This window comes from Taudactylus pleione, unplaced genomic scaffold, assembly GCF_031769625.1.
Source record: "Taudactylus pleione unplaced genomic scaffold, aTauple2 ptg000360l, whole genome shotgun sequence".
Lineage (NCBI taxonomy): Eukaryota > Metazoa > Chordata > Amphibia > Anura > Myobatrachidae > Taudactylus > Taudactylus pleione.
In genome coordinates this window covers 7,204,931-7,231,962 of record NW_028284761.1, presented here as the reverse complement: position 1 = coordinate 7,231,962, position 27,032 = coordinate 7,204,931, and the positions used below count along the sequence as shown (strand labels likewise).

Sequence of the window (27,032 nt, the reverse complement as noted above, 5' to 3'; positions counted from 1 at the left end):
AACGTGCGCACGCATCGCGCCACGCAGTTACCCACAGCAGCGTATGCTATGGTACGCTAGGGCGCGCACTGTGATGGCACCATGCAATCCCATTGAGTCGTGGCTGCGAACGCAGTGCGCGAATCCGCTCACAGGCGCACACCTCGCTCCATGCATGGCGCGATTTTTCCACCTACGCAGCAAAGATGTAGCAGGACACATCTGTAATCTGTACGAGGGAAACATTTGGGATGTACAGTATAGGGAATTTGGGTACATAAAAATGACGGTAGTTGACCCGTGTAGACCCTTGATCACCCATGTACAATGAGTACATGGCTCTGTACCTGGGGTACATGCACTATGTCGGCAGTTATAATGTCGACATCTAACGTCATTTATTGACATTTTGTCCATTTTCAAAATCATGACATTTAACCTTCTAGCGTATTCATTAGGACTGTCCACATGGTGACAGCAGACCCTGTACCCCACATCATGTATTATGGTATAGCAGCCTGCTAGGGAGGGGGCATCTCCCAGGACAGACACCTGCACAGGGCATGGGTGCAGCAGAGACACCCACACACGTGCTACATACAGCCACACACACACTCACCAGCGTCCAGCTCCACTCCATAACATGGCAGGGGGTCCAGGGACAGCTTGTAGCTCTCAAACTTGGGGTCCAGCAGCCGCCTGTTCACCCTCAGGGAGCAATTGGCAGCCTCCATGCTCGTCCAGGGAGAAAGCACAGCAGAGAGAGAGCCCACTAACAACACAGTCACTAGACAACGCGGAACCTTAGCGCCCCGGACCGCTGTAGCCGGAGGGGAGGGGGGAAACAATTCACGCACGGACCGGTGACTGCTGCATGCCGGGAAATGTAGTTATTACCGGTGACGTCTCCCCCTGGTGGCTGCTGTGCGGGTGAGCCGGGGTGGTGGACGCGGGATATAGGGACGGTGACAGCGGCGACATAAGCCGGGGTACAGGTGTGATTGTCAGTTTATAGGTGGCCCGGCGCAGGGGTGGTGACGATCCCCGGGCGCTGCTTGATGACGTCAGGCTGAAACCGCCCTATCCGTTACCGCCTTACATGGGGTTGCCAGGCAACACAGGGGGGACTTCCGGTTTCGGGCCAGCGCGTTTTGTACCGGTGAGTGGTCTGTCTACATAGCCTGTGTATTACTCTGATCTATATATTTATGTATCTGTGTATGTAATGTATATATCTATCCCAAATCAATATCTCTGCACAGCCTGTATATAATAGTCAGCACACAGCACAAGTAAGGGCTATATATATATATATATATATATATATATATATATATATATAACTTTATATGGGCTCTGTCCTAGTTACCGCCCATTTCACGGATACCGTGCTTTGTTGATGGACGGTTCCGTTCCTGCCAGCGATCTCCGTCCGTATGGGAATCCCTGATCCGACTCATGCGCAGAAGCTGATTTCTTCTCTTTGGCCCACGTGCAGGATGCTGAAATCGTCCGCATTGCGACTGGCGTGCGACTCGGAATCGGGCCCATTAGAAGTAAATGACTCACGAAAAAATAAAACCCAGGCAAACGGCGTATTTCCATCCGTACGCAGCGCGGTGCGCATCTCTAGGCGGCCCAGACTCCACAACTGCCGCGGGCGCTGCCCTGGTTTGCGTCGGGTCATCATCGGAATGCGAAAGATACCATACACCCTAACTGGTGTATATTCAAGTCGGCGTCGTGACTATTTTGACATGGTGTTGGCATTCTGAATGTTGGCATTTCATGCCACGCTTGTGTGATCTATCCGGTGTGTACCTAGCTTCAGACTTGTTTTCTGTATACACACGGTACACCTGTATCCATGCATGGCTGGTATGCTGTATTCACTGCTCATGTGTGATGTGTATATAATCAGCGTACCTCCTAATGCACGTGTGTTACTCATTGGGCTCTATTCAACGCATCGCAAATTGAATAGCGCCGGGAAGGAGCTCCCGGAGCTATTCAATTCAGTGCGATATGTCGGAGAATGGTGTTTAGTCGCAAGAACCGGCATTCTCCGACCCAAGTGCCTGGTGCGATGCTGTTTCCGCCATGCTAAGGGCATAAAATGGCATCGCGGCAGGAGTTTTGTCAGATTTCTGCTCTCCAGGAGGGGTGCGAGAAGAAATCCCAAACAACGCACTGAATTGAATATCTCCGGGAGTTCCTTCCCAGCGCTATTCAGTTCGCTTTGAATTGAGCCCAAAGTACGGCCATGTTGCTGCTTCCGGTTGGTAAAGACATGTATCGTCCTAGTTGTAGCTAGGTATATCACTGCGGTCTTCCTATGTATTGTACAGGCCTGCATCATGAATAAAGACGCTCAGATGAGAGCTGCTATCAACCAAAAACTCATTGAAACTGGGGAGAGGGAACGGTGAGTAGTGTAATATATACCAATTCTTACCTACACCCCGGCACCTTCTATCACCTCCTCATGGGGTGTAATGTGACTATAGAAGACACCTGTGCCACCGAGAATTAACTCAGGTCATGTAATAGATTCAGAGATAAAAGAACCGGGGTGTTTTCGGCTGATTCTGCCTTAGATCTAATTGGCGCTTTAAATTTAGCAGCAAACTTGCCAGAAACACACAAACTATTATGTAACCCCTTCACCTGCTTAATTCACACAGTATAATGCTTGCTATTATTTGTACAAATGCTTGTATTTCTAACTATTTCTCCTTTATACTCGTTTCACCGGTTCCTTTCTTATTTACGGTTTGTTCGGGTTTTTTTCACTGCCGGAACAGCTGACTATCTACAGCCTTTTTTTTTTTTTTTTTTTTTTAATTGAGTTATTTTTATTATTTCTTAAAACTATAATTAAATTAAAGAAAAAAAAAATACAGAGAAACAAAATAAAGCAGATATGGAAAATAAATGTGGTACAGAAAACAGCATTGGACAGTGTAACAAAGTAATGAGAATAATCAAAACAGGATATATGCAAACTCACATCACAGAAATAGAGTATATACCAAGTACCCGAAGGCACCATTCGGGCACACAGAGCCTGAGACCAAGGCAGGGTATATGATGTATACAACGCATACAAAATAATTTACAGAAATACACCACCAAAAAAGAACCAAAATAAATAACCGCAAGCCAAGACAGGAGAAATAAAAAAAATAAAAAACCATGTTTGCCAGTATAACAAAAAAAATAAATATATATATACCCAAAACAAACCTCCCCAGAACCCCCCACCCTGTATAACCTAACCCCAACTGTGGCATACTTGGATCCCTAAATACCCCACCTCCCCCAGCTACACTAAACTACCTAAGAAACCCCTCCCCAAAACTCAAATTAAGGACAGTAAATCAAAATAACTGACTAGGGCAATAAACGAAATGACCCTTAGCTACACAAGGCCCAGCGCTCCCACTTATTAAGTAAGTGGATCATCACCCGCACAAAATACTAAACCGTTTACTGACATATTCACCAGTAAAAAAAATGAAAATAGGGTAGAAAAGGCATCATAAAAGAGAAACAAAGTGATGGTCTACAAAGCATTAATCTGGCCAGGCCTCAACATTTTGCAAGGATGTAAATAAAAGAACAGTCCCGTTCCAGCCACCTAAGGACAAATAGAAACATCCATGGAACACTTGAACAACGAATCTTGGATTCCCATCATTTTCAATAGGCCCGGAGAACGGTATGCAGTTGGGAAGCCGGTGGACTTAACCCCGACAGCCGGCTTCCCGACTGCTTAATCCCGGCGAGGGTTAAATGACCGACGTCTATATCTAGACGCCTGTCAATTTACTGACGCCGGGAGACCGGCGCCCGGCATTCCGATCGAAGTGATGCCGGGCGCTGCTGCGGAAAGCCGTGGGGGGGGTGGGGTTAGGTTTAGGGCTCCCGGGGAAAACTTAGGGTTAGGCACCCCCTCGGGAGGTTAGGGTTAGGCTAGGGGGAGGGAGGGTTAGGGTTAGACACCCCGGGGGGTGACTTAGGGTTAGGCACCCCCCCAGGGGACTTAGGTTTAGGCGCCGGGGAAGGGGGGGTTAGGTTTAGGCACTGGGGGGGAAGGTTAGGGTTAGGCACCCCTAAAGGAGGGTTAGGGTTTAGGGGTAGTATTAGGTTAGTAAGTACTTACCTGGTACGATCAGGATTTTCAGCCTGTTCGGGTAGCCGCTGTCGGGATTTGAACCGCCGGCCAGGGGTCCAGCAGTAAATCATACCGATTCCTGGAGAACGGATCTTTGGAAGAACCACATCAGAACCGAAACACCCAGAATGAGAGTAGATATCAGACCCGGATATAATCACATCCACTAAGAAGGATAAATCCAGGACAGGATCTTTCGTAGTGAACATGAAAGCTTTTTCAGAGTCAGAAATCGGTTACACAGCCATCCCAAACTTCGTATCCAATAAAACTGGAGAGCAAATCTTCAGAGAAACCACAGCAGAATCAAAATGTCCAGACATGGAGTAGGTATCAAACGCTGATACAATCTCATCTACTGGAAAGTCCAGGGCAGGATCTGTAATAGAGGACACAAAAACAGGAGCAGAGCAGGGAGAGAGGTTCTCCACCTGCAGGTCGGCAAACAAGTTGAGAAGCTTCTGGGTAGAGGCATTGATTGCCTGAAGGATAAGTTGCAGGGATCTATTCATGCTTGAAGATATATATAGCCACAGATATATTTTACACAGGAGCGAAGCAAACCTGTGTCCAGAATACAATGGTACAGGAGATTCAGCACGTACAGATCTACTCCACGCAACAATTAACATGGCGGCCAACAATAGAACACGTCCCGGAGGAGTAAAGACCGGCAGACTGTCACCGCAGAGGATTGTAAAAACGGGAGGCTGCGCAGCTGCAGTATCAGTGGTGCTGGAAAAACAGGGAGCTTCAGACCGGATCAGTCCCAAGATGACAGCCGCCGATCCCCAGCGCATCCCACGCTACCATGACAGGCTAGAAGAAATCGGAGGAGCAATGGGCAGCAAGCAGCCAAGCTGGGCCACCGGAGGTCACTTCCAGGAAGCAGGAGAGAGCCGCCAACCTGACACAGCACAGAGTCAGGAATACCACACCGCAGGACCCGGCCACGGAGATCACATCGGGCAACAGGTAAGTAGGCACTGGACAAAGAGCCCATCGGAGAACCTCGGGACATGCAGGAAAGAGTACCTCACTGCTATACAAAAGTTGGAGATGATATGTCCACGCAAACAGGATATATTAACAGGATAAAAGCGGGAGAGCTGGCAAACGCGTCCTACGTTGAGCTACTCCAGGCCATGCCCCCCCTATCCACAGCCTTTATTTTATTTTTAAACCCCCCCCACCACCTTACTTAAGTGCATTGAGAAGATTGTAACGTCAGGAGGCAGAGCATGATTGGAAGTGGTTACGGCAATCCCGGGGCTTAATGAGGTCAAAGTGATCCATGTGTATGGTACAGCCTGATTTTAGGTAACTATGAGATTGCATAGACTTGGGGGCATATTCAATTAGACGCGGTATTTATTGTGCGGGGAAAGCTCCGGGATTAACACCTACAGCTATTCAATTATTCTGCATTTTCCGCGTGCTGTAAAACCACGGGTAACGCGTGGTAACCCATAGATTCCTCATTTAAATGTTGAAGCTTATCGGTTTCCCTGCGCATTAAACCTCAGGAGGTGCGTGGAGAAAACCGCGTTAAGTGCATCCTCTGGGGCTTAACTTGCGGGAATGCAGGACCTGATTGAATGGGTAGGGATTGACAATTAGCCACAGGGTTAATCCTGCGACTAATCCACACCAAAACTTCTCACCTTATGTTTAGTAATTGCGGCCACTCTGTGCTAGCTGCTCTTCCCCACCCTGTTTATCGTTTTTGTCGCACATGTGCTCCATCCTAGGGCTTCGCAACTTGTGTTACACTGCCTGGGGACCTGCGCAGCTTAGAATCATCGGCAGACATATGGAAGCAGTTGACATAATTGTGCGGAGTCCTCCGTTCAGACAGCGTTGGTGATGTTGTGCACATATATGTGACATGTACAAAAGTGTTTAAAGCGGTTGTTTTTTCCAGTCACAAATCCCATAGTTTCCAGGCTTACATCTCAATATGTGTTGCATGAATACATTTTAATGGATTTCTACTGTGGGACAAGAAACCCCTGGGGTAAGCCTGGTACATGACGAACTTCATAAAGTATGAAATGCGTCCTGTGGTCTAGTCACCACGAATACTGGTAATCCTACATTTTCCATCTAGTAGCTATGACTAGTGATACAGTACGAGCTGCCCCATCTTATTGCCTAAAACAGTCTAAAAGACACTTTCACTGCAGGCAGAGATTTAATTGAGCAATCTTCTGGTTTCCTTCCCGTACCTAAGCTATCATTGAGCAATCTTCTGGTTTCCTTCCTGTGCCTAAGCTATCATTGAGCAATCTTCTGGTCTCCTTCCCGTGCCTATTCTATCATTGAGCAATCTTCTGGTTTCCTTCCCGTGCCTATTCTATCATTGAGCAATCTTCTGGTCTCCTTCCCGTGCCTGTGCTATCATTGAGCAATCTTCTGGTCTCCTTCCCGTGCCTGTGCTATCATTGAGCAATCTTCTGGTCTCCTTCCCGTGCCTATGCTATCATTGAGCAATCTTCTGGTTTCCTTCCCGTGCCTATTCTATCATTGAGCAATCTTCTGGTCTCCTTCCCGTGCCTGTGCTATCATTGAGCAATCTTCTGGTCTCCTTCCCGTGCCTGTGCTATCATTGAGCAATCTTCTGGTCTCCTTCCCGTGCCTGTGCTATCATTGAGCAATCTTCTGGTCTCCTTCCCGTGCCTGTGCTATCATTGAGCAATCTTCTGGTCTCCTTCCCGTGCCTGTGCTATCATTGAGCAAACTTCTGGTCTCCTTCCCGTGCCTATGCTATCGTTGAGCAATCTTCAGGTTTCCTTTCTTTGCCTACGCTATCATTGAGCGGATGCTGACTATTTCATGCCTTCAATGAGAAAAACACAATTGTGAGTTTTTTGTTTTTTGTCTTCCAATTGAATTGTATTTTGGAAATGACTGGAGAATTATGAGGACAGAGCCTGTTTTGTTTGGCCGATGTCAGAAGTTATGTCAATTAGCGTTTGACAAGAGACAATTTCTGTCGTAGCTCCTGTGCCTTATAATTGGCACCCTGCTTGATTCAAGTCCCCTTTTCCTATTAAATTTATACTCTTTAGGACAATTCAGTTAGCTGCAGGGACCCGTAGTTTGTGTGCTTTTGTGGATCAAGCCTATTAAACTAGGACAGTTGCGATCAGTGACCGCAATCGAAAACATGGCTTTTTCAGTGTATTTACACTGATTTCTACCTGCGACCTTAGGAGGTGCGAGCAGAAGTCAGCGTAAGACGGCTCAGCCGCGTTTGTCATCTTTTGAGGCTTCTGTGGAAAACGAGCCAGCTAACGGAATGCTCCCCTATGCCTTCTGTCTCCCAAATGAAGGCTCTGTGCTAAAGAACAACCAAAGCGTATCAATGCTGTACTGGAGATGGCGTTTGGGTAAACACTCCATGACGTTACACCGAGAACCCCCTATAGTCTAGTCTCACTCTGTGACGAACCGCAAGAACCAGACTACCTCCCCATGGTCAAATAAGGGACTGCGCCTGTATTTTACTAGCAGTTGGCTTCCTCGCAGAAGCGTCTGTAAAGTTGTGAATTGTGTGTCCTTTGAATATCATTCACCCACAAACCAGTTTCACAAATAAGATGAACAGGAGAGTGTAGTAGAAAGTATATAATAGCAGAACTCATGGTTGGTGCAAGTGTCTCCATTTGTGAATAGATGTGTCAGATCTCCCAGCCGTACACCACACTCCTCCCAAGAGAATAATCGCAAAATAATAAAATTGACAGGAGAGATTAGGGGACCATTGGACAGCAGTATTTGGCCCTCAGTGGCATTCAGCATGTGTAGATATAGGAACCCCTTAAAAAAATTACTAGTTAAAATACATATATACATTTATTCTGCTAGGCATCCCTATTCACTGTGTTACATGTAATCTGTCCTATTCACAGCAAACTATGCTACTCTGTGGCCTTATTATAAGTCCTGTATTCAGGAAAAGTTTTCTCCATCCCAGACCAGGCGAAAAAAAAATGCAAAATCCCTATTTTTGCCAAAAAAATGTGGGGATTTCTTTCAGAACCCTTTGGACACCCCCCCTAATGATAAATTACCCCCCGAAAAAATTAGTAAGTTGCGTACTTAGGCGAAAAACGGCCGCGCAATTTTGGGTAAAAACCGTCGATAATGGTTTTAATGTATTGGGTCTGATTTTTCGGGGGGTGGTATGGATGTGTGAAGTGTTTTAAACATCTCACGCGGTCGCAGCAGGCGGTTTTTTATGTTTTTGTTTTTTTTTATTGCGTTTTTACGACCCGAAAATATACTTGCACCCATTTTAATGTACCCCCAATTTACGTGGAACAGTCATTTCCTGGGAAAAAATTGCTTTGTACAATTTTCAACTTTTTTTTTTCACCCAAATTTGTGCGGTCGTATTTCGCCAAAGTGTGCAACTTACAAAATTCTGAAAGAAATCGCCACATTTTTAGCCAAAAATAGGGATTTTGCTTTTTTTTTTTTCCGCCTGGTCTGGGATGGAGAAAACTTTTGTCCAGTTTTTTTTTTCCGCCAACTGCGTTTTCGCCTGTTTTTTGGCGAAAATATTGCCGTTTTTTGGCGAATAATGTCTTTTCGCCAATGGCAAAAAAACGTCAGTTTTCACCGCTAATTGAATACGGACCATAATTGAAATTCCCAGTCAGCAAAAGTTCAGTCCGTATAAGATAGTCTAACACACCTTATAATGTATAGGGATTTATACCTCTCACTTAGCATTTGAAAATATTTTTTATTATTTGGATATCTAAATCTTTAATACACAACATTCACAAAAATAATACATATAAAATGATAAAAAGCTTCATGAAAGATGTATAGAACCTGCGATATGGACAGCACTCTGGGTCTGATTGCATAACTCAGCCTGTAAGACAGTACACAAGCTGTGGTATTGCATCATTATTTTGAAGACCTAGAGCACCACCCATATTACAGGCTGCAATGACCTCGAGCACCACCCATATTACAGGCTGCAATGACCTCGAGCACCACCCATATTACAGGCTGCAATGACCTCGAGCACCACCCATATTACAGGCTGCAATGACCTCGAGCACCACCCATATTACAGGCTGCAATGACCTCGAGCACCACCCATATTACAGGCTGCAATGACCTCAAGCACCACCCATATTACAGGCTGCAATGACCTCGAGCACCACCCATATTACAGGCTGCAATGACCTCGAGCACCACCCATATTACAGGCTGCAATGAAGATTTTTGACTGCTCATTCCTTGAGTAAGGAACACATGGTCTCTAGGGCACTACTTTAAGCTGGTTTTGTTATATTTTGCTCCTTGTTAGGTAAAAGTGGAACGTGCAATTTTCCCTTTTGGGGTTTTCCTGTAAGTCAGATACAGATTACAACATAGAGATAAGTTGCAGAGGGCATCACTTAGTACGTGACAAGTCCTGAGGTTCCCATTACTGTGCATACTTTACATGTTTTCCTTTTGACGTAAGGAAAACTCTGCGCTCAATGAATGTCATGCGTGGAGTTGTAAGTGGCCCGTTGTCAGGCGTGTGAAATATGCGCTCTGTGTTATCTGTCTGTGCATCAACCTGAAGTGATCACAAACTCTTCAGGCTAAAAATAACATTTTCTAATCATTTCCACAACACAGGGCAAAAGCCCAAAGTAATGCTGGGCGGAAATGTTTTTTAAAAAAGTTTGTACCATTTTTTTGTACTGCAATATCTGGTACAGGCTTTGTTGTGGCTTGTCATTGCTTGGTGATGCCATGCAAGCATTGGGTCATTTTCCGATTGCTTGACCCTTGTGTGGTCTTGTTCCCGGTGGCTAGTATATCTGCCTGGTTGGCAACTTGTGGCTCTCCAGCCATTGTCCCCGCATGCCCTATTATCCAAAGTTGCAGCCATGTGGTGTTAACAACTTTGTTCTATACAACATAAAGTCACCATTATTGTTTAAAATGACACTTCCACAACATTGCTACAGCTATATAATCTCCAAAAAAAGATACGGCAAAGTTTGTGTGTGATGAGTAGCGATGGAGGTAGTTTATGCCCCGGTTCCTGAAGATTGGAGGAAGCCTGTTCGGGGCCAAATGTCCTTTGCAGTAATTCAGCCCTAGGTTATCTACAGCTGAGAAGCCAATAATCTCCTCCCCCAGTATGTTATATTACAGGCAGCTACTGCAGATAGTACAGTACCCTGAATGCTGCATTGTCACCTTCTGTAGTAACTCAGACCTACGTTCTGTACAGCTGAGAAGCCCAGCGAGCCCCCCCCCCAGTATGTTATATTACAGGCAGCTACTGCAGAGAGTACAGTACCCTGGATGCTGCATCGTCACCTTCTGTAGTAACTCAGACCTACGTTCTGTACAGCTGAGAAGCCCAGCGAGCCAATCTCCCCCCCAGTATGTTATATTACAGGCAGCTACTGCAGAGAGTACAGTACCCTGGATGCTGCATTGTCACCTTCTGTAGTAACTCAGACCTACGTTCTGTACAGCTGAGAAGCCCAGCGAGCCAATCCCCCCCCCCCCCCCCCATTCTGTTATATTAGTCAGCTACTGCAGAGAGTACAGTACCCTGGATGCTGGATTGTCACCTTCTGTAGTAACTCGGACCTACGTTCTGTACAGCTGAGAAGCCCAGCGAGCCAATCTCCCCCCAGTATGTTATATTACAGGCAGCTACTACAGAGAGTACAGTACACTGGATGCTGCATTGTCACCTTCTGTAGTAACTCAGACCTACGTTCTGTACAGCTGAGAAGCCCAGCGAGCCAATCTCCCCCCCCCCCCATTCTGTTATATTAGTCAGCTACTGCAGAGGGTACAGTACCCTGGATGCTGGATTGTCACCTTCTGTAGTAAATCAGACCTACGTTCTGTACAGCTGAGAAGCCCAGCGAGCCCCCCCCAGTATGTTACATTACAGGCAGCTACTACAGAGAGTACAGTACACTGGATGCTGCATTGTCACCTTCTGTAGTAAGTCAGACCTACGTTCTGTACAGCTGAGAAGCCCAGCGAGCCAATCTCCCCCCCCCCCCCCCCCCCATTCTGTTATATTAGTCAGCTACTGCAGAGAGTACAGTACCCTGGATGCTGGATTGTCACCTTCTGTAGTAACTCGGACCTACGTTCTGTACAGCTGAGAAGCCCAGCGAGCCAATCTCCCCCCAGTATGTTATATTACAGGCAGCTACTACAGAGAGTACAGTACCCTGGATGCTGCATGGTCAACTCAGACCTACGTTCTGTACAGCTGAGAAGCCCAGCGAGCCAATCTCCCCCCAGTATGTTATATTACAGGCAGCTACTACAGAGAGTACAGTACCCTGGATGCTGCATTGTCACCTTCTGTAGTAAGTCAGACCTACGTTCTGTACAGCTGAGAAGCCCAGCGAGCCCCCCCCAGTATGTTACATTACAGGCAGCTACTACAGAGAGTACAGTACACTGGATGCTGCATTGTCACCTTCTGTAGTAAGTCAGACCTACGTTCTGTACAGCTGAGAAGCCCAGCGAGCCGATCTCCCCCCAGTCTGTTATATTACAGGCAGCTACTGCAGAGAGTACAGTACCCTGGATGCTGCATTGTCACCTTCTGTAGTAACTCAGACCTACGTTCTGTACAGCTGAGAAGCCCAGCGAGCCAATCTCCCCCCAGTATGTTATATTACAGGCAGCTACTGCAGAGAGTACAGTACCCTGGATGCTGCATCGTCACCTTCTGTAGTAAGTCAGACCTACGTTCTGTACAGCTGAGAAGCCCAGCGAGCCCCCCCCAGTATGTTACATTACAGGCAGCTACTACAGAGAGTACAGTACACTGGATGCTGCATTGTCACCTTCTGTAGTAAGTCAGACCTACGTTCTGTACAGCTGAGAAGCCCAGCGAGCCGATCTCCCCCCAGTATGTTATATTACAGGCAGCTACTGCAGAGGGTACAGTACCCTGGATGCTGGATTGTCACCTTCTGTAGTAAATCAGACCTACGTTCTGTACAGCTGAGAAGCCCAGCGAGCCCCCCCCAGTATGTTACATTACAGGCAGCTACTGCAGAGAGTACAGTACCCTGGATGCTGCATCGTCACCTTCTGTAGTAACTCAGACCTACGTTCTGTACAGCTGAGAAGCCCAGCGAGCCGATCTCCCCCCAGTCTGTTATATTACAGGCAGCTACTGCAGAGAGTACAGTACCCTGGATGCTGCATTGTCACCTTCTGTAGTAAATCAGACCTACGTTCTGTACAGCTGAGAAGCCCAGCGAGCCCCCCCCCAGTATGTTACATTACAGGCAGCTACTACAGGGAGTACAGTACACTGGTTGCTGCATTGTCACCTTCTGTAGTAAGTCAGACCTACGTTCTGTACAGCTGAGAAGCCCAGCGAGCCAATCTCCCCCCAGTATGATATATTACAGGCAGCTACTGCAGAGAGTACAGTACCCTGGATGCTGCATCGTCACCTTCTGTAGTAACTCAGACCTACGTTCTGTACTGCTGAGATGCCCAGCGAGCCAATCTCCCCCCAGTATGTTATATTACAGTCAGCTACTGCAGAGAGTACAGTACCCTGGTTGCTGCATTGTCACCTTCTGTAGTAACTCAGACCTACGCTCTGTACAGCTGAGAAGTCCAGCGAGCCAATCTCCCCCCAGTATGTTATATTACAGGCAGCTACTGCAGAGAGGACAGTACACTGGATGCTGCATTGTCACCTTCTGTAGTAACTCGGACCTACGTTCTGTACAGCTGAGAAGCCCAGCGAGCCAATCCCCCCCCCCCCCAGTATGTTATAATACAGGCAGCTACTGCAGAGAGTACAGTACACTGGATGCTGCATTGTCACCTTCTGTAGTAACTCAGACCTACGTTCTGTACAGCTGAGAAGCCCAGCGAGCCCTCCCCCAGTATGTTATATTACAGGCAGCTACTGCAGAGAGTACAGTACCCTGGATGCTGCATCGTCACCTTCTGTAGTAACTCAGACCTACGCTCTGTACAGCTGAGAAGCCCAGCGAGCCAATCTCCCCCCAGTATGTTACATTACAGGCAGCTACTGCAGAGAGTACAGTACACTGGATGCTGCATCGTCACCTTCTGTAGTAACTCAGACCTACGTTCTGTACAGCTGAGAAGCCCAGCGAGCCGATCTCCCCCCAGTATGTTATATTACAGGCAGCTACTGCAGAGAGTACAGTACCCTGGTTGCTGCATTGTCACCTTCTGTAGTAACTCAGACCTACGTTCTGTACAGCTGAGATGCCCAGCGAGCCAATCTCCCCCCAGTATGTTATATTACAGTCAGCTACTGCAGAGAGTACAGTACCCTGGTTGCTGCATTGTCACCTTCTGTAGTAACTCAGACCTACGTTCTGTACAGCTGAGAAGCCCAGCGAGCCAATCTCCCCCCAGTATGTTATATTACAGGCAGCTACTGCAGTGAGGACAGTACACTGGATGCTGCATTGTCACCTTCTGTAGTAACTCAGACCTACGTTCTGTACAGCTGAGAAGCCCAGCGAGCCAATCCCCCCCCCCCCCCCAGTATGTTATAATACAGGCAGCTACTGCAGAGAGTACAGTACACTGGATGCTGCATTGTCACCTTCTGTAGTAACTCAGACCTACGTTCTGTACAGCTGAGAAGCCCAGCGAGCCCTCCCCCAGTATGTTATATTACAGGCAGCTACTGCAGAGAGTACAGTACCCTGGATGCTGCATCGTCACCTTCTGTAGTAACTCAGACCTACGTTCTGTACAGCTGAGAAGCCCAGCGAGCCAATCTCCCCCCAGTATGTTACATTACAGGCAGCTACTGCAGAGAGTACAGTACCCTGGATGCTGCATTGTCACTTTCGGCAGTCGTTGCGGCTCTATGATTAGAAGGTTTTTATAGTAATCCCGTTGTTAGTATTTAAAAGCATGAATGCATCTCGCACATTCCCCAGTATGTATCAGATATAGACGTGTGAAGTACAGGAGTGAGGAATTGGTGATGAGACCTCTGATATGACTGATGCATACCCTCAAAGATCTGCACTGTAACGTTGCAGCCGTTAGAAGCCTCGTCCCCCAACCACGCGTCCACCTGTTTTGCTTGGTGTCGGCCATCGTGCCACTCCTGTACCTGCAGATCAGCTCAGTGGGCATAGATCCGGGCACAAAGGATAAATGTTAGCTGCAGGTGATGATGAATTAATCTGCTCACTCATAAACCACATTGGGAATGTTGTATATTGAGTTTATAATGTTAATTGGAAACTAATTTGTGTTGTCTGTCCCCTCTTCTAGCCTTAAAGAACTATTGAGAGCAAAACTAATTGAGTGCGGATGGAGAGACCAGCTGAAGGCACATTGCAAAGGTATTGGGTTATGTATGTATGTATGTATGCTTTTATAGTGTTCATTCTAGCACCCTGCACCTGTCACAACCCCGTGCAGTTCCTCTATCCTGCCTGGGGTGTCGCTCTCTGCTCTGGTGCTTCTAGCACACCTGAAGTAGCTGATGCAATAAACAGCTGAAATGCAGACCGGAGTGTGCTAGAAGCACCAGAGCAGAGGGACTGCACGTGTTGTGACAGGCACAGGGTGCTAGAATGAAAACGACTATTAAATACTATGTGTCTCTAGTCAGCGCTGATGTCACATCAGCAGCTGGATGAGCTGTTTCTACTTCAGGGTCCATAGGGTATCCACAGGATACCTTGGGGTATAGGTGTGACGTCAGTCGCAGGGCACCAAAGAGTTAAGCTTTCAGCCTCCCAGGATGCACTAGGTCCCCCTCCTATACCCCGCCCCCGAGCCAAGGCACCTCAGTTTAGTTTGGTGCCCGGCCGGAGTCGGGTGCACCTGTTGGAGTGGGGGCTAGAAGAGCCCCTGAAGCTTATTCTTCATGCAGCTGTGGCTGCACAACTGGATGAACAGCATGGACAGTCAGTCCTGACGTCCATGCTGTCTTCCCTACACCCCGCCGGTACCAGAACGCTGGTACTGATCCGGGGATGCTGGTGGGCGTCTGGGGTCACAGCTAGCGGTGACCCCAGATGCTCCGGACCATGGCCGGATTCAAGGGGGACAGAGGTAAGCAGCGGGGTCCCGCGGTGGGTCCCCGCTGATCACATGGTCCTAAGTCCCCAGGCAGGGGGCTCCCTGGGGACTGGCTGCAGCGTGGAGCCAGGCGACCAACCTGCGCTTCCACTACCCCCTGGGACAGCGGACCGCAGCAGAGCGGTAGCGCTGCGGCGTCCCAGGGGTTAAATGCATGCCAGGGGAGCGCGCCTTCCCTGTCTCACAGCCGGCGCCTCCCCCGCTGCACACAGCCCTCTCTGCATGCTGCCGACTGGTCCTGTGGCAGCGCTCCTCCCCCAGGCCAGCCTCCTCTCTGCTCCTCGGCGGCCATCTTCTCCAGAACGCATGGTGAACGCTGCTGGAAGCGCTGGAAGGAAGCATCGTGGTCTGGGTCCCCCTGCATACCTCTCCTCCGCTGTGGTCAGGTCTGTGTATGCAGCGCTGTGTCCTACCAGGCCCTGTGTCTGTGTAGTTGAGTGATCAGCGCTGTTAGTGCAGGAATTGTTATTTTTCTGCATTGTATGTGACTGTGCTAGCGCTGCTGCCTGTAATCTTTTCTCTCTAAACTGTCAGCTTTATTACTGTCCCTGTTCTTTCTGCTAAAGCCCTTGCGGTGCGGTGCTGCAGGGTGGTCTCTCGCCTATTTAATACTTAATTGGTGAGAGAGGTCACATACGTGGTGCCATCATGTCTGAAAGTGATTTTCCCCTCCGGCTACAGTGTACCACGTGCAAAGTACCGTTAGCGGAGGGGGAGGGTAGCGCGGAGGGCCTTTGCCGGCAGTGTTTGTCCATGGCGCGGCCTATTACGGTTACAGCACCGGTACAGGAGCCGCCCTGGGCTTGTTTCGCTCAGGCGTTAACAGCTTTAGTGGGCCAGTTAGCTCCGCAGCCCGCGTTTACTCCGATGGGTTTGTCCCAGCAGTCTGTGGTGTCGTCACCCATGCAGGGGTTCCCACGACAATTGGTGGTACCACACAGTCTCCCTATTTCTAACTCGGCTGTCTTTGACGGCGTGGCTGTTGAGACGGCCATGCTGAGGTCCCGGGGGTTTTCCAGCTCTGTGGTGCGTACCATGTTACGAGCTCGGAAACCGTCTTCCGCGAGGATATACCATCGCGTGTGGCATACGTTCTTCCAGTGGTGTCGACCGAGAGGTTATGCACCGCGGGAGTTTCGTCTGTCTCGGATTCTCGCCTTCCTGCAAGCGGGACTAGATCATGGGCTTCGCCTTGCTTCTTTGAAGGTACAGGTTTCGGCCCTATCTGTCTGGTTTCACCGTAGGATTGCTACAATCCCGGATGTGCGCACCTTTATGCAGGGTGTTCTCCGCATTCAGCCGCCCTTTGTTCCACCTGTGGCGCCTTGGGATTTGGCTGTGGTCCTGAGGGCTCTCCAAGGACCGCCGTTTGAACCACTGGGCTCAGTGGATCTTAAATGGCTAACAGCTAAGACTGTTTTCCTTCTGGCCATTGCTTCGGCCAGACGTGTTTCTGAGTTAGGGGCTCTTTCTTGTAGACCCCCTTTCTTGGTTTTTTATGGGAACAGGGCAGTGCTCCGCACTCGGCCCGAGTTTCTTCCCAAAGTTGTTTCCCAGTTTCATATTAACGAGGAAATAGTTGTTCCGGCCTTTAACTCACCGGGTCTTTCCGTGGGTGAGGCCTCTTTGGATGTTGTGCGGGCCTTAAGGACTTATGTTGACCGCACTTCTTCGTTTAGGAAGTCGGACGCTTTGTTTGTCCTCTTTGGCTTCCGTAAAAAGGGTTGGCCTGCTTCAAAGCAAACTTTGGCAGCCTGGATCCGTATGGCTATTTCTGAAGCTTATCTTCATGAAGGCCTACCGGTCCCTCCTTCTCTGAAGGCTCATTCCACTAGGTCTGTGGGTCCTTCGTGGGCAGCTCGACGTGGTGCCTCGGCAGTTCAGATCTGCAAGGCTGCTACGTGGTCTTCTGTCCATACCTTCGTGAGGTATTACAGGTTTGACACCTTCGCCTCTCAGGATGCTTCCTTCGGGCGGCGGATTCTCCTTTCTGCACAGGAGCGTCCCCACCCTTAAAGGATACTGCTTTGGGACATCCCCAAGGTATCCTGTGGATACCCTATGGACCCTGAAGTAGAAAATATGAGATATGGTAAGAACTTACCCTTGTTATCTCTATTTCTACGAAGTCCATAGGGTTCCACAGGACTCCCGCCCTGTCGCACCTGTGCTGCAGATGGGCTTTGCTCTGGTCACCGGTTTTCCGTCTCCCTCTGGTGAGAATGTGATTCTTGTATGTGTCCAGATCTTTGTTCTCTCTCTTCCTTCTCCTCCTCCGGCCTATGGCTTGGTAACTAACTGAGGTGCCTTGGCTCGGGGGCGGGGTATAGGAGGGGGACCTAGTGCATCCTGGGAGGCTGAAAGCTTAACTCTTTGGTGCCCTGCGACTGACGTCACACCTATACCCCAAGGTATCCTGTGGAACCCTATGGACTTCGTAGAAATAGAGATAACAAGGGTAAGTTCTTACCATATCTCATATTATCGCTAATATCTCTCTCTGTATTTTACGTTTAATGCTTGCGGTAGGACACACAATAAGCCCAGTGACTAAGCTAAGCAGTTTATTATTTTTAGCAGGAATTAGATTGTTAGTAGGCGTCCTCTGAACAGGTTTTATTCAAGAATAGAGATTCACCCGAACCTGTAATGCAAAATGTAGATTTTATTTCTGTAATGTATTTTATTTTTTGTATTATTATTATTTTATTGCACCCACTTCCTCCAGTAGAGAAGAGGAGGTTCCTCCTGTTGTGCAACTGCTGGATAGTTTCTACCCGTTTGCACTGGTTACTTACTTGGAAATCGTTTCCTTTGTCCCCATCCTGAATATAATACACAAGTAGTCTCACATACAGACTGATGGGGAGTTTCCCTGTTTGCGATAAGTGTTCCAGTCTGTAAAGTCCACCCCAAGAGACCTTTGCTGTCCTCCTGTGCTTGGTGCCGAGTTTGACAGTAACCAGTTTGACAGGAACTTATCTCTAATGAGTAATCTGTGCTTATTTTGGGGGTGGGGGGAGGGGGGGGCTCTTCTTCCAATCGTATAAAATCTTGTTTTCAACCTAAAAAGAGCACCAGACAAAACGTAATATAATATCGTGTGTTGTTTTATCTCTCTGATTTTCATACTGCAGCAGTGATCGGCTATACACCAGGATCTTCCAGCTGTAATAAATACACTCAGCCAATGTGTCGCTGAATGACCGGCACCATTTAGTAGATTGACATCAGGCTTAGAGCTTACTATACACAATACTAGTATCCTAGGGCTATCGGTAAAGGACTGTATATGGTGCATTGTGCAGAGCCCGTGTGAGCACCTAATAAGGAGCAGCTCTTCAGCGGCAGAAGGAGCGCACGCGAATGAGAGCCTCCATATTATAGGGTTGATGTATCAAGCAGTGTAAAGAGGGGGGGAAGTTGCCCTTTGCAAACAATCGGCGTCTTCCTATCATTTTATAGAATATACTTGATAAATGTTACATTGATGCTGATTGGTTGCTATGGGCAACTTCTCCACTTCTAGTTACATCAACCCCAATATGGGTGTCATAGTGACCATGACCAGAAGTCAGTGTCCTCCCCCGGGAACCAAGGCTAATTGTCTATCACCATTACACGGTCCTCATCACTTTCCCAAGTCTCCAGCCCCTGACACCTATAAAGTAGAGGCATGTGATTGTGTATATAGGTGATTGTGTGTATATAGGTGTTCAGTGTATTCGGGAAGGGAGGTGATGGTAACCCTGTACCCAAATTCCAAAACTGCACAACTTATTTCAAGTTAATTGTAGTTTCTACTGCAGGGTCCATAGGGTATCCACAGGATACCTTGGGGTATAGGCGATAGCGGCAGACATCGGGCACCTCAGAGTTAATTTTTCAGCCTCCCAGGATGCACTGGGGTCCCTCTCCTATACACCGCCCCCGAGCCAAGGCAAATCAGTTTCGTAGGTGCCCGGCTCGGAGTCGGATCACCTCTTCAGAGGGGGGGCTGTTGGACAGCCCCTAAAGTTTCTTCGAGCAGCTTTTACTGCGATGATATGAGCGGGCAGCATGGACAGGCTAATTAGAGGTCCATGCTGCCGCTCCTTCACCCCGCCGGGCCAGAACGCCGGTACTGAACCGGAGATGCTGGCTGGGACCCTGGTATTCCAGTCTGTGGCCGGATTCACAGGGATTCATGTAAGCGGCGGGAACACGCGGTGGGTTACCGCCGATTCACAGTCTTATTTGTACCTAGGCAGGGGGCTCCCTGGGGACAGGCTGCGCGTGGAGCCAGGTACTGATCCTCCGCTTCCACTAGACCACCAGGGACAGCGGGCTGCAGCAGTATGGATAATGCTCCAGCGTCCCAGGGGTTAATAGCATGCCAGGGGTGTGTGCTTTCCATGTCTAACAGGCGGCGCCTCCCCCGCTGCACAGTGCCTTTCCACAGCGGTCTGGCGGGCTGTGGCAGCGTTCCTCCCCCGGGCCTGTCTCCTATCAGCTCCTCGGCGGCCATTTTATAAAAGTGGTGAACGCTGCTGGATTCTGATACAGGGGGCATCGCGGTCCGGGTCCCCCGCATACCTCTCCTCCGCTGAGGTCAGTGTATGCAGCACTGTTTCCTACCAGGCTCTGTGTCTGCGTAGTTGATCATAGTGCTTGTAGTGCAGGTAATTTATTTCTGCATTGTATGTGACTATATGCTAGCGCTGTCTGACTGTACTTCACTTCTGACTGTCAGCCATTTTACTATCCCTGTCTTTCTCTCCCTTGCGGTGCGATGCTGCAAGGTGCTTATTGCCTCACAGGTAAAATGAAAAGTGTTTTTTCTGTGTGGTGCGTCACATACACATCATGTCTGAGAGTGAGCGTGATTATTCTCCTCAGCTATAACATACCACATGCTCAGTACTGTTAGCGGAGGGTGATGTGAACACTGAGGGTTTCTCACATTTATATAGTATATGTATTTGTGAGAATTGGTATTGCACTCTGTCAAGCCGCAGAGGAACTTACTGCATAATATGGCAAGCATCAGACAGGACTAGTATTTTGCTTTACTACTATAATGTGCGTGTATATATGTATGTATATGCTATGTGGTTGCATTATACCCAGTGCATGCTGTGTGCTATTACCATGCGGTTGAGCCTGCAGGTATGACGCACATCCTGCTGCTCCACTCTACCTGTTACGAGGCAGGTACGTGAGGAGAAACAGCTCAATATACCTCCCTGGTAGTTCACGCAGTGTTCACAGTAGTGTCTCTCTCTACCTTTGTACAGAGACTGACTACTACCTCCAGTCCATGTTGCAGGGATTTCCCTTAAGCCAACATGGGGCACGCTCAAGGCGAAATCCGCATTGCGCCCTATCGCCTACTCTTCGCTTCGGCGATGAAGTTTTGCGTGTATGCCACGCTAGGTAGGCAGTCTGGGATTCGCCAAAGCTAAACTTTTTCGCCTGCGCGATACAGTTTCTCCAAAGCGATACTTTTTCGCCAAAGCGAGACCTTTTCGCAAATGCGAGGTTTCGCGGGCGCAAAACTTTTATGTGTAAAGGGTATTCTGCGGAATTCCTTTCGTCAGTGATATCACAGGAATGTTAGTTGCAGGTTATCCATTCCTGTAGTTCATTACATGCCTAGTGAGTACTGCAACCTTGCCTATGTTCTTTCGAATGCTACGTATCGCAAAGTGGTACTTTGTTGGAAGTCCATATACTCCCTTTACAGGGGGGGGGGCTACCAGAGAATGGACAGGGGGCAGATGCCTTGGATCCATATATGTTAATGAGGCAGCCTTGGTTATAGGTCTCCTCACTTCTAGAATTTCCTCGGCAGCAGTGGCGGCACGCCACTCCCTGTGGTGGCGCTCATGGAGAGCTGATGCAGACTCCATGAAAGGGTTGGAATGCTTACCTTTTAATGGTGAGGTCCTCTTTGGCCCTGATCTGGGAAAAATATGTGAGTACTTTGGCAGCAGCTAAATCTGCATGTCTGCCATCGGCCCAAGTTCCTTCAGGGTCTGGGACTTTGAGCTTTTGGCCTTGTTGGGCGCAGGTTAAGTCCAGAGAACATTCCTGATGGGACGGGCCTCCCCCTGGGGGACCCCAGAGTGGGAGGCCGACTTCTTCAGTTCGCCCAGTGCTGGTATCAGACTACTACAGACACTTGGGTAGGAGAAGTGGTCTCTCACGGGTACGCCCTATCCTTCCGCAGAAGGCCTCTCAGCCGGTTTTTCACCACAGGCCTTCAGTCAGTTCAAGACAAGGCCCTGGAATTCCAGAAAGTAGGGCACTCTATGCCTCAAAGCAGGTGTTATAGTGCCTGTTTCGTTGCCTCTGAGAGGAACAGGGTTTTACACCCGACCACTTTCTGGTTCTGACACCCAATGGGTCCTACCGGCCTATTCTCAACCTCAAGTCCCTCAACAAGTCTTTGAGAGTCCCTTGGTTCAGGATGGAGACCCTGCGGTCCATCATATTGGCTATGGAGCCTTGGACATTCAGGATGCCTACCTGCATGTCCCAGTTGCTTTAGCTCACCAGCAGTTCCTCAGGTTTGCTCAGAGCTAGAGAGGGCAACTTTGTGCGCGCCCCCGAAAAGTGTGTGGCTATGAAAAGGGGTGTGTCTATAAGACGCGTCCCCTTTTCGTCATACTCGGGGGCGTGCCCGGCACTTACGGACACGCCGGGCAGCCCCCAAGCACTTCAGACAGGGAGAATAGATGCCGGGCGCATGCGCCAGGCATCTATTCTCCGGCGGTGACCGTGTCACCGCACATTGCGTCCCGCGGGTGAAGATGGCACCTGCAGGCTGTGAGGGCAGGGCGCTTTTTGCCCTCCTTCTGGAGGGCAGGGCGCCGCTCCCCGCTAACACAGCCTAGCGAGAACACTACAGTTTCAGGTACTGCCCTTTGGCCTTTCCACAGCACCTAGGGTGTTTACCAAGGTCATGGTAGTTATGGTAGCCCACCTGCAGATGCAGGGGTCCGCTTGTTACCCTATCTGGACGACCTCTGCTATTAGTAGGGTCTATGGGGGTACTTCAGGGCCATCTGCAACGGACAATATCTGTGTTGCAGACTCACGGCTGGCTGATAAACTGGAAGTGGTTCTTCACAGACAACGAAGGATCTTTGTGACAGAGGAAAAGATCTCTGCTTTACAGGCAAAGATTCATATTTGTCTTCAGAGTCGCAGAGTGTCCCTTCACTCGGCAATGAGGTTACTGGGGTCCATGGTGTCGAAGTTCACCATGGTAGGGTATGCCCAGTTTTCACTCCAGACCTCTGCAGCGGTTGATCTTCTCCAGATGGAATGGGTGGCCCCATCGGATAAAGTCACTGACAATGGTGCTTTCTCCAGAGGTACGGCTGTCTCTGGCCTGGTGGCTACAGACGTCCCACCTCAACAAGGGACGCCCCTTTTGGATCTCGGACTGGGTCCTCCTGACGACGGACGCCAGTCTCCACCTTTAGGGAAGGTTGCCGACAGCAGAATCTGCTCTTCCAATCAACATATCGGTACTTCGAGCAGTATTCAGAGCTCTTCAGCAAGCTAGACTAGTTCTTCACGGAAAACCCGTGCAAGTCCGGTCAGACTACGCTACCACAGTGGCTTACATAAATTGCCAAGGAGGAACCAGAAGTCAGGCGGCCCTGACACAGGTGTCCCACATTCTGGCTTGGGCAGAAGGCAATTTCCCAGCTGTCTCGGCAGTGTTCATACCAGGAGTCCTCAACTGGGAAGCAGACTTCCTCAGCCGACAGGACGTGCTTCCAGGGGAGTGGTTTCTTCACCAGGAGGTGTTTTAATTCCTAGTGAACAAGTGGGGCCTTCCAGAGATAAACCTCATGGCCTCCTGACACGACAACAAGCTGTCTATGTACGGCTCAAGAACAAGAGACTAGGAGGCTCTTCTGGTAGACGCTCTGTTGGTCCAGTGGACCTTCCAGTTTGCGTACCTCTTCCCTCCATTCTACCTTCTTTCTTGAGTACTTCGGAAGTTCAGGCAAGATGGAGGCAACCTCCTGTTGATTGCTCCAGCTTGGCCCAGCCGTCACTGGTACTCAGATCTTCAGAGTCTCTCCATAGACACTCCGATGCTGTTGCCTCAACGTCCAGACCTATTGTCTCAAGATCCTTGCCATTATCCGGACCTGGGTCGTCTGTCTTTGATGGCGTGGCTGTTAAGACAGCTCTTTTAAGGTCCAGGGTTTTTTTCCAGCTCTGTAGTTAACACCATGCTCAGAGCTTGGAAGCCTGCTTCTGCAAGAATTTAACAGAGTGTGGCATACTTTCTTTGAATGGTGTCGACCTAGAGGCTATGATCCTCAGGTGTTAAGGATATCCAGGGTTTTGGTTTTCCTACAGACTGGTTTAGATCACGGTCTTCGCCTTGCTTCCCTGACGGTGCAGGTTTTTCCGTCTCCTTCTGGTGAGAATGTGATTCTTGTGTGTTCCAGACTTTATTCTCTCTCTTTGTTCTCCTCCTCTGGCTTATGGCTTGTTACGTAACTGAGTGCCTGAGGCTCGGGAGTGGGGTATAGGAGAGGGACCCCAGTGCATCCTGGGAGGCTGAAAAATTAACTCTGAGGTGCCCGATGTCTGCCGCCATTGCCTATACCCCTCTGCAGCTGCCCCTGGGGGCACGTTCCTCTTCTCTCGTCACCCCTCTGCAGCTGCCCCCGGGGCATGTTCCTCTTCTCTCATCACCCCTCTGCAGCTGCCCCCGGGGCACGTTCCTCTTCTGTCATCACCCCTCTGCAGCTGCCCCCGGGGAACGTTCCTCTTCTGTCGTCACCCCTCTGCAGCTGCCCCGGGGGCACGTGCCTCTCATCACCCCTCTGCAGCTGCCCCGGGGGCACGTGCCTCTCATCACCTCTCTGCAGCTGCCCCGGGGGCACGTTCCTCTCATCACCCCTCTCTGCAGCTGCCCCGCGGGCACGTTCCTCTTCTCTCATCACCGTTTGTAATCTCCTGACACAGACCTGGAATCTGCTCTTTTCCTATATTTTGTTCATGTTTATTCGATTCTTTCAATAGATTATTTTCTTTCTGTAGATGTGATTAATGAAAAAGGATTAGAACATGTTACAGTGGATGACCTGGTGGCAGAAATTACTCCCAAAGGCAGAGGTGAGTGATATCATTGTGCTGTCCTATAGTGTGTGTGTGTTTGTACACAATACTCCTTTCCTCCCCAGCCAGTGCAATGTGTATCTTCATGCTTTTCTTATTCTCCAATTTAAAAAAAAAGCAATTCTAAAACATAGGGGAAAAATAAATATTAAAATACATATATAGTATATTTATTGAAATGTTTAAAACATTGTAAAATAACAAAAACAACCTAAAAAAAACATGTAATAGTATAAATCTGAGCCATAGTATCACAGTAATGAAATATAAAGTGAAAAATATAAGTTTAGCATAAATTATGTTGAGAATACATTCTGTAGCCAACATGGAAAGTTTAGCCTAAAATTAGGCAAAGGCATACAATCAAACAATATCGGTGATAATACAGAGAGTAATGGCCCGTACACACGGGTTGATCAGACAACGATCAGATATCGTTGCCTGATCATATGTGGTGGATGTTCGATATCGAACATCCAACAACATGCACCAACCCCTTAACGATCCCGCGATCATCCCTAAAACAAACAGGCTAACCTAGTCGATATCCATGCCCGCGCATCGACCATCGTTTGGTCGTTAGAGGGGTTGAAAAAATATATCGTTATCGTTTATATCGTTCTTTTAAGTTGGACCATATTTATGCACCATTAGATGCAGACTGGCGGAGATACAGAGACAAAGAAAATGAAACAATCATGGCGCAGGCCAAACCATCGAGTCGGTTACGAGCGCATCGGCACTCGCGACCGACTCTGAATGAGGTCCTCAGTCCCTAAGCCTAGCAGTCAGCCCCCCTCTCTGTAACTTGTCCCATACTTAGTGTTCCCGGCAGCGTGTTCCTTCTCCTTTCCTGGCTCCTACTAGGCTAGGGGAGAGAGCCTACACAACATTAGCATATATTTGTATTTCAGACGCTCATTAACCTGTCCATTACACACATCCCCCGTTAGTCCCACTTCCTCCCTCTGATTGTGCGTTTTCTTCTCTTTTTCAGCCTTGGTGCCGGACAGCGTGAAGAAAGAACTGTTACAGAGGATACGGGCGTTCCTTGCCCAGCACGCCAGTCTCTAGCCCATCTCCCTCTTTTGTATATGAAAATTGTCTTTTGCAATCTGTTTACCATTTCCAATTTGTTTTTTTATGGCATAATTTGTACCATGTATTACGTAAATAAAATCATGCCAAATGAATGATCGCCCAGCGCTGCAAACTGTATTATACACAGTCCAATATTTATCATAGCAACATTTTATTCTGAACATTAATTGTTTTATGTGCTGAAATCTTAGGAAAAGGATGCACCATGTGATGCAGCACAATCCTATATATTTTTTTTTTTCCATTTCTATTTGTTTAATGTAAATGTGTTATGTATAAATTGTTGGAGGACTGTACTTAGTTGCTGTGATGTTGCAAGCGATTCAGCTTCTAGTACGTACTCCCATTCTGTACCTTAGGCATCAGTAGTGTCCGTGTATCTCCCTCCAGAGTCCTCTCACCCCCTGTAATAATTCTGTTACAATCCGATAACTTGGTGGTATTTGCTAGTGGGGGGGGGGGTGGATTGTCATTAGTGGGTAGTGCACAGAGAGATTATATGAAACTCTATCTAACATGCTGACATCATCCTGGATCATACGCGCACGCAGGGGGGGTTTCCGAGTACCTAGAAACCCCCACTGGCCGTCGCTCCATCGCTGCCCGGCTGAATTATTATTTTTTTTGTAAAGAGAAGGAGCAGCCGGGCCCGGAGTTCAGCTTACAACTGGCTGGGGCTTGGCTGCTGGCAGAGCATAGGGGACGCTGCAGCGGCAGCGCGGAGCTCCTCCCAGGCAGTTCCGAAGGGGCACTGTGAGAGGTGGCTGAGAAGCTGAGCTGCCGCCGGGTGCTGGCTATTCCCGGCGCTCTCTCCTGGTGCCGCAGGTGAAGGGGGGAGTGCGTGCCATGGGGTGGGGGTTGCCGGCGGGGGGGGGGGGTTCTATATTAAATGATGCCGTAGTTGTTTGCCTGCTTTCATGTTTGTAAGTGAAAGGATTGTGTGTGTGTGTGTTGTCTTTGTGAGTGTCAGTCAGTGTGTGTGTGTGTAGTCTGTGTCAGTGTGTGTGTGTAGTCTTTGTGTGTCTGTCAGTGTGTGCAGTCTTTGTGAGTGCCCAATCAGTGTGTTTGTGTCGGTGTGTGTAGTTTTTGTGAGTGTGTCTGCCAGTGTGTGTGTGTGTAATGCTGAACAGTCCATTAAATATTTCTGTGTGTGTGTATGTATATATGTGTGTGTATATATATATGTGTGTGTATGTAAAATTTGAAACAACGAGTGCTGCTGCTTGTTTTCATCTGGTTTTATATCAAATCGGCACCGTTGGACATTAGTAAGATTGTGGGAGTGCCGGGGTGTGTGTGTGTGTGTGTGTCTATATATATATATATATATATATATATATCTCTGTCTGTGGATTTTTTTAATTCGCTCTGTTTTTGGAAATTGGAAACCCCCCTTTCAAAATCCTGCGTTTGTCACTGTGGATGGGGGGGGGGGGGGGTGGATTGTCATTAGTTGGTAGTGCACAGAGAGCTAATATGAAACTATCTAACATGCATTTCTATCTGCTGGACACAATAAAAC

At 48.6% G+C, this 27,032-nt stretch overlaps 2 protein-coding genes across 2 annotated transcripts in view; one reads left to right on the top strand and one right to left on the bottom strand.

Moving 5' to 3' along the window:
* LOC148508558 (nudC domain-containing protein 1-like) overlaps nt 1-1,048 on the bottom strand; it is a gene marked incomplete at its 3' end in the record, with an annotated part of 41,899 nt that extends 40,851 nt beyond the window's left edge. The window contains exon 1 of the mRNA XM_088444366.1: nt 599-1,048. Coding sequence (XP_088300492.1) covers nt 599-713 — 115 coding nt within the window. The remainder of the gene's footprint in view (nt 1-598) is intronic.
* On the top strand, nt 980-25,602 carry ENY2 (ENY2 transcription and export complex 2 subunit). Its single transcript, XM_088444383.1, has 5 exons — nt 980-1,138; nt 2,328-2,404; nt 14,459-14,529; nt 24,332-24,406; nt 25,407-25,602. The coding sequence occupies exons 1-5, from the start codon at nt 1,079-1,081 to the stop codon at nt 25,481-25,483; spliced, it is 360 nt and encodes a 119-aa protein (XP_088300509.1). The 5' UTR covers nt 980-1,078; the 3' UTR covers nt 25,484-25,602.
* Nucleotides 25,603-27,032: the final 1,430 nt, after the last annotated feature.

Coding starts and splice junctions, on each gene's coding strand:
- ENY2 (XM_088444383.1), top strand. CDS start 1,079: ATGGGGTTGCCAGGCAACACAGGGGGGACTTCCGGTTTCGGGCCAGCG. Junction 1,139..2,327: donor GGCCAGCGCGTTTTGTACCG/GTGAGTGGTCTG, acceptor TGTATTGTACAG/GCCTGCATCATGAATAAAGA. Junction 14,530..24,331: donor GCTGAAGGCACATTGCAAAG/GTATTGGGTTAT, acceptor TTCTTTCTGTAG/ATGTGATTAATGAAAAAGGA.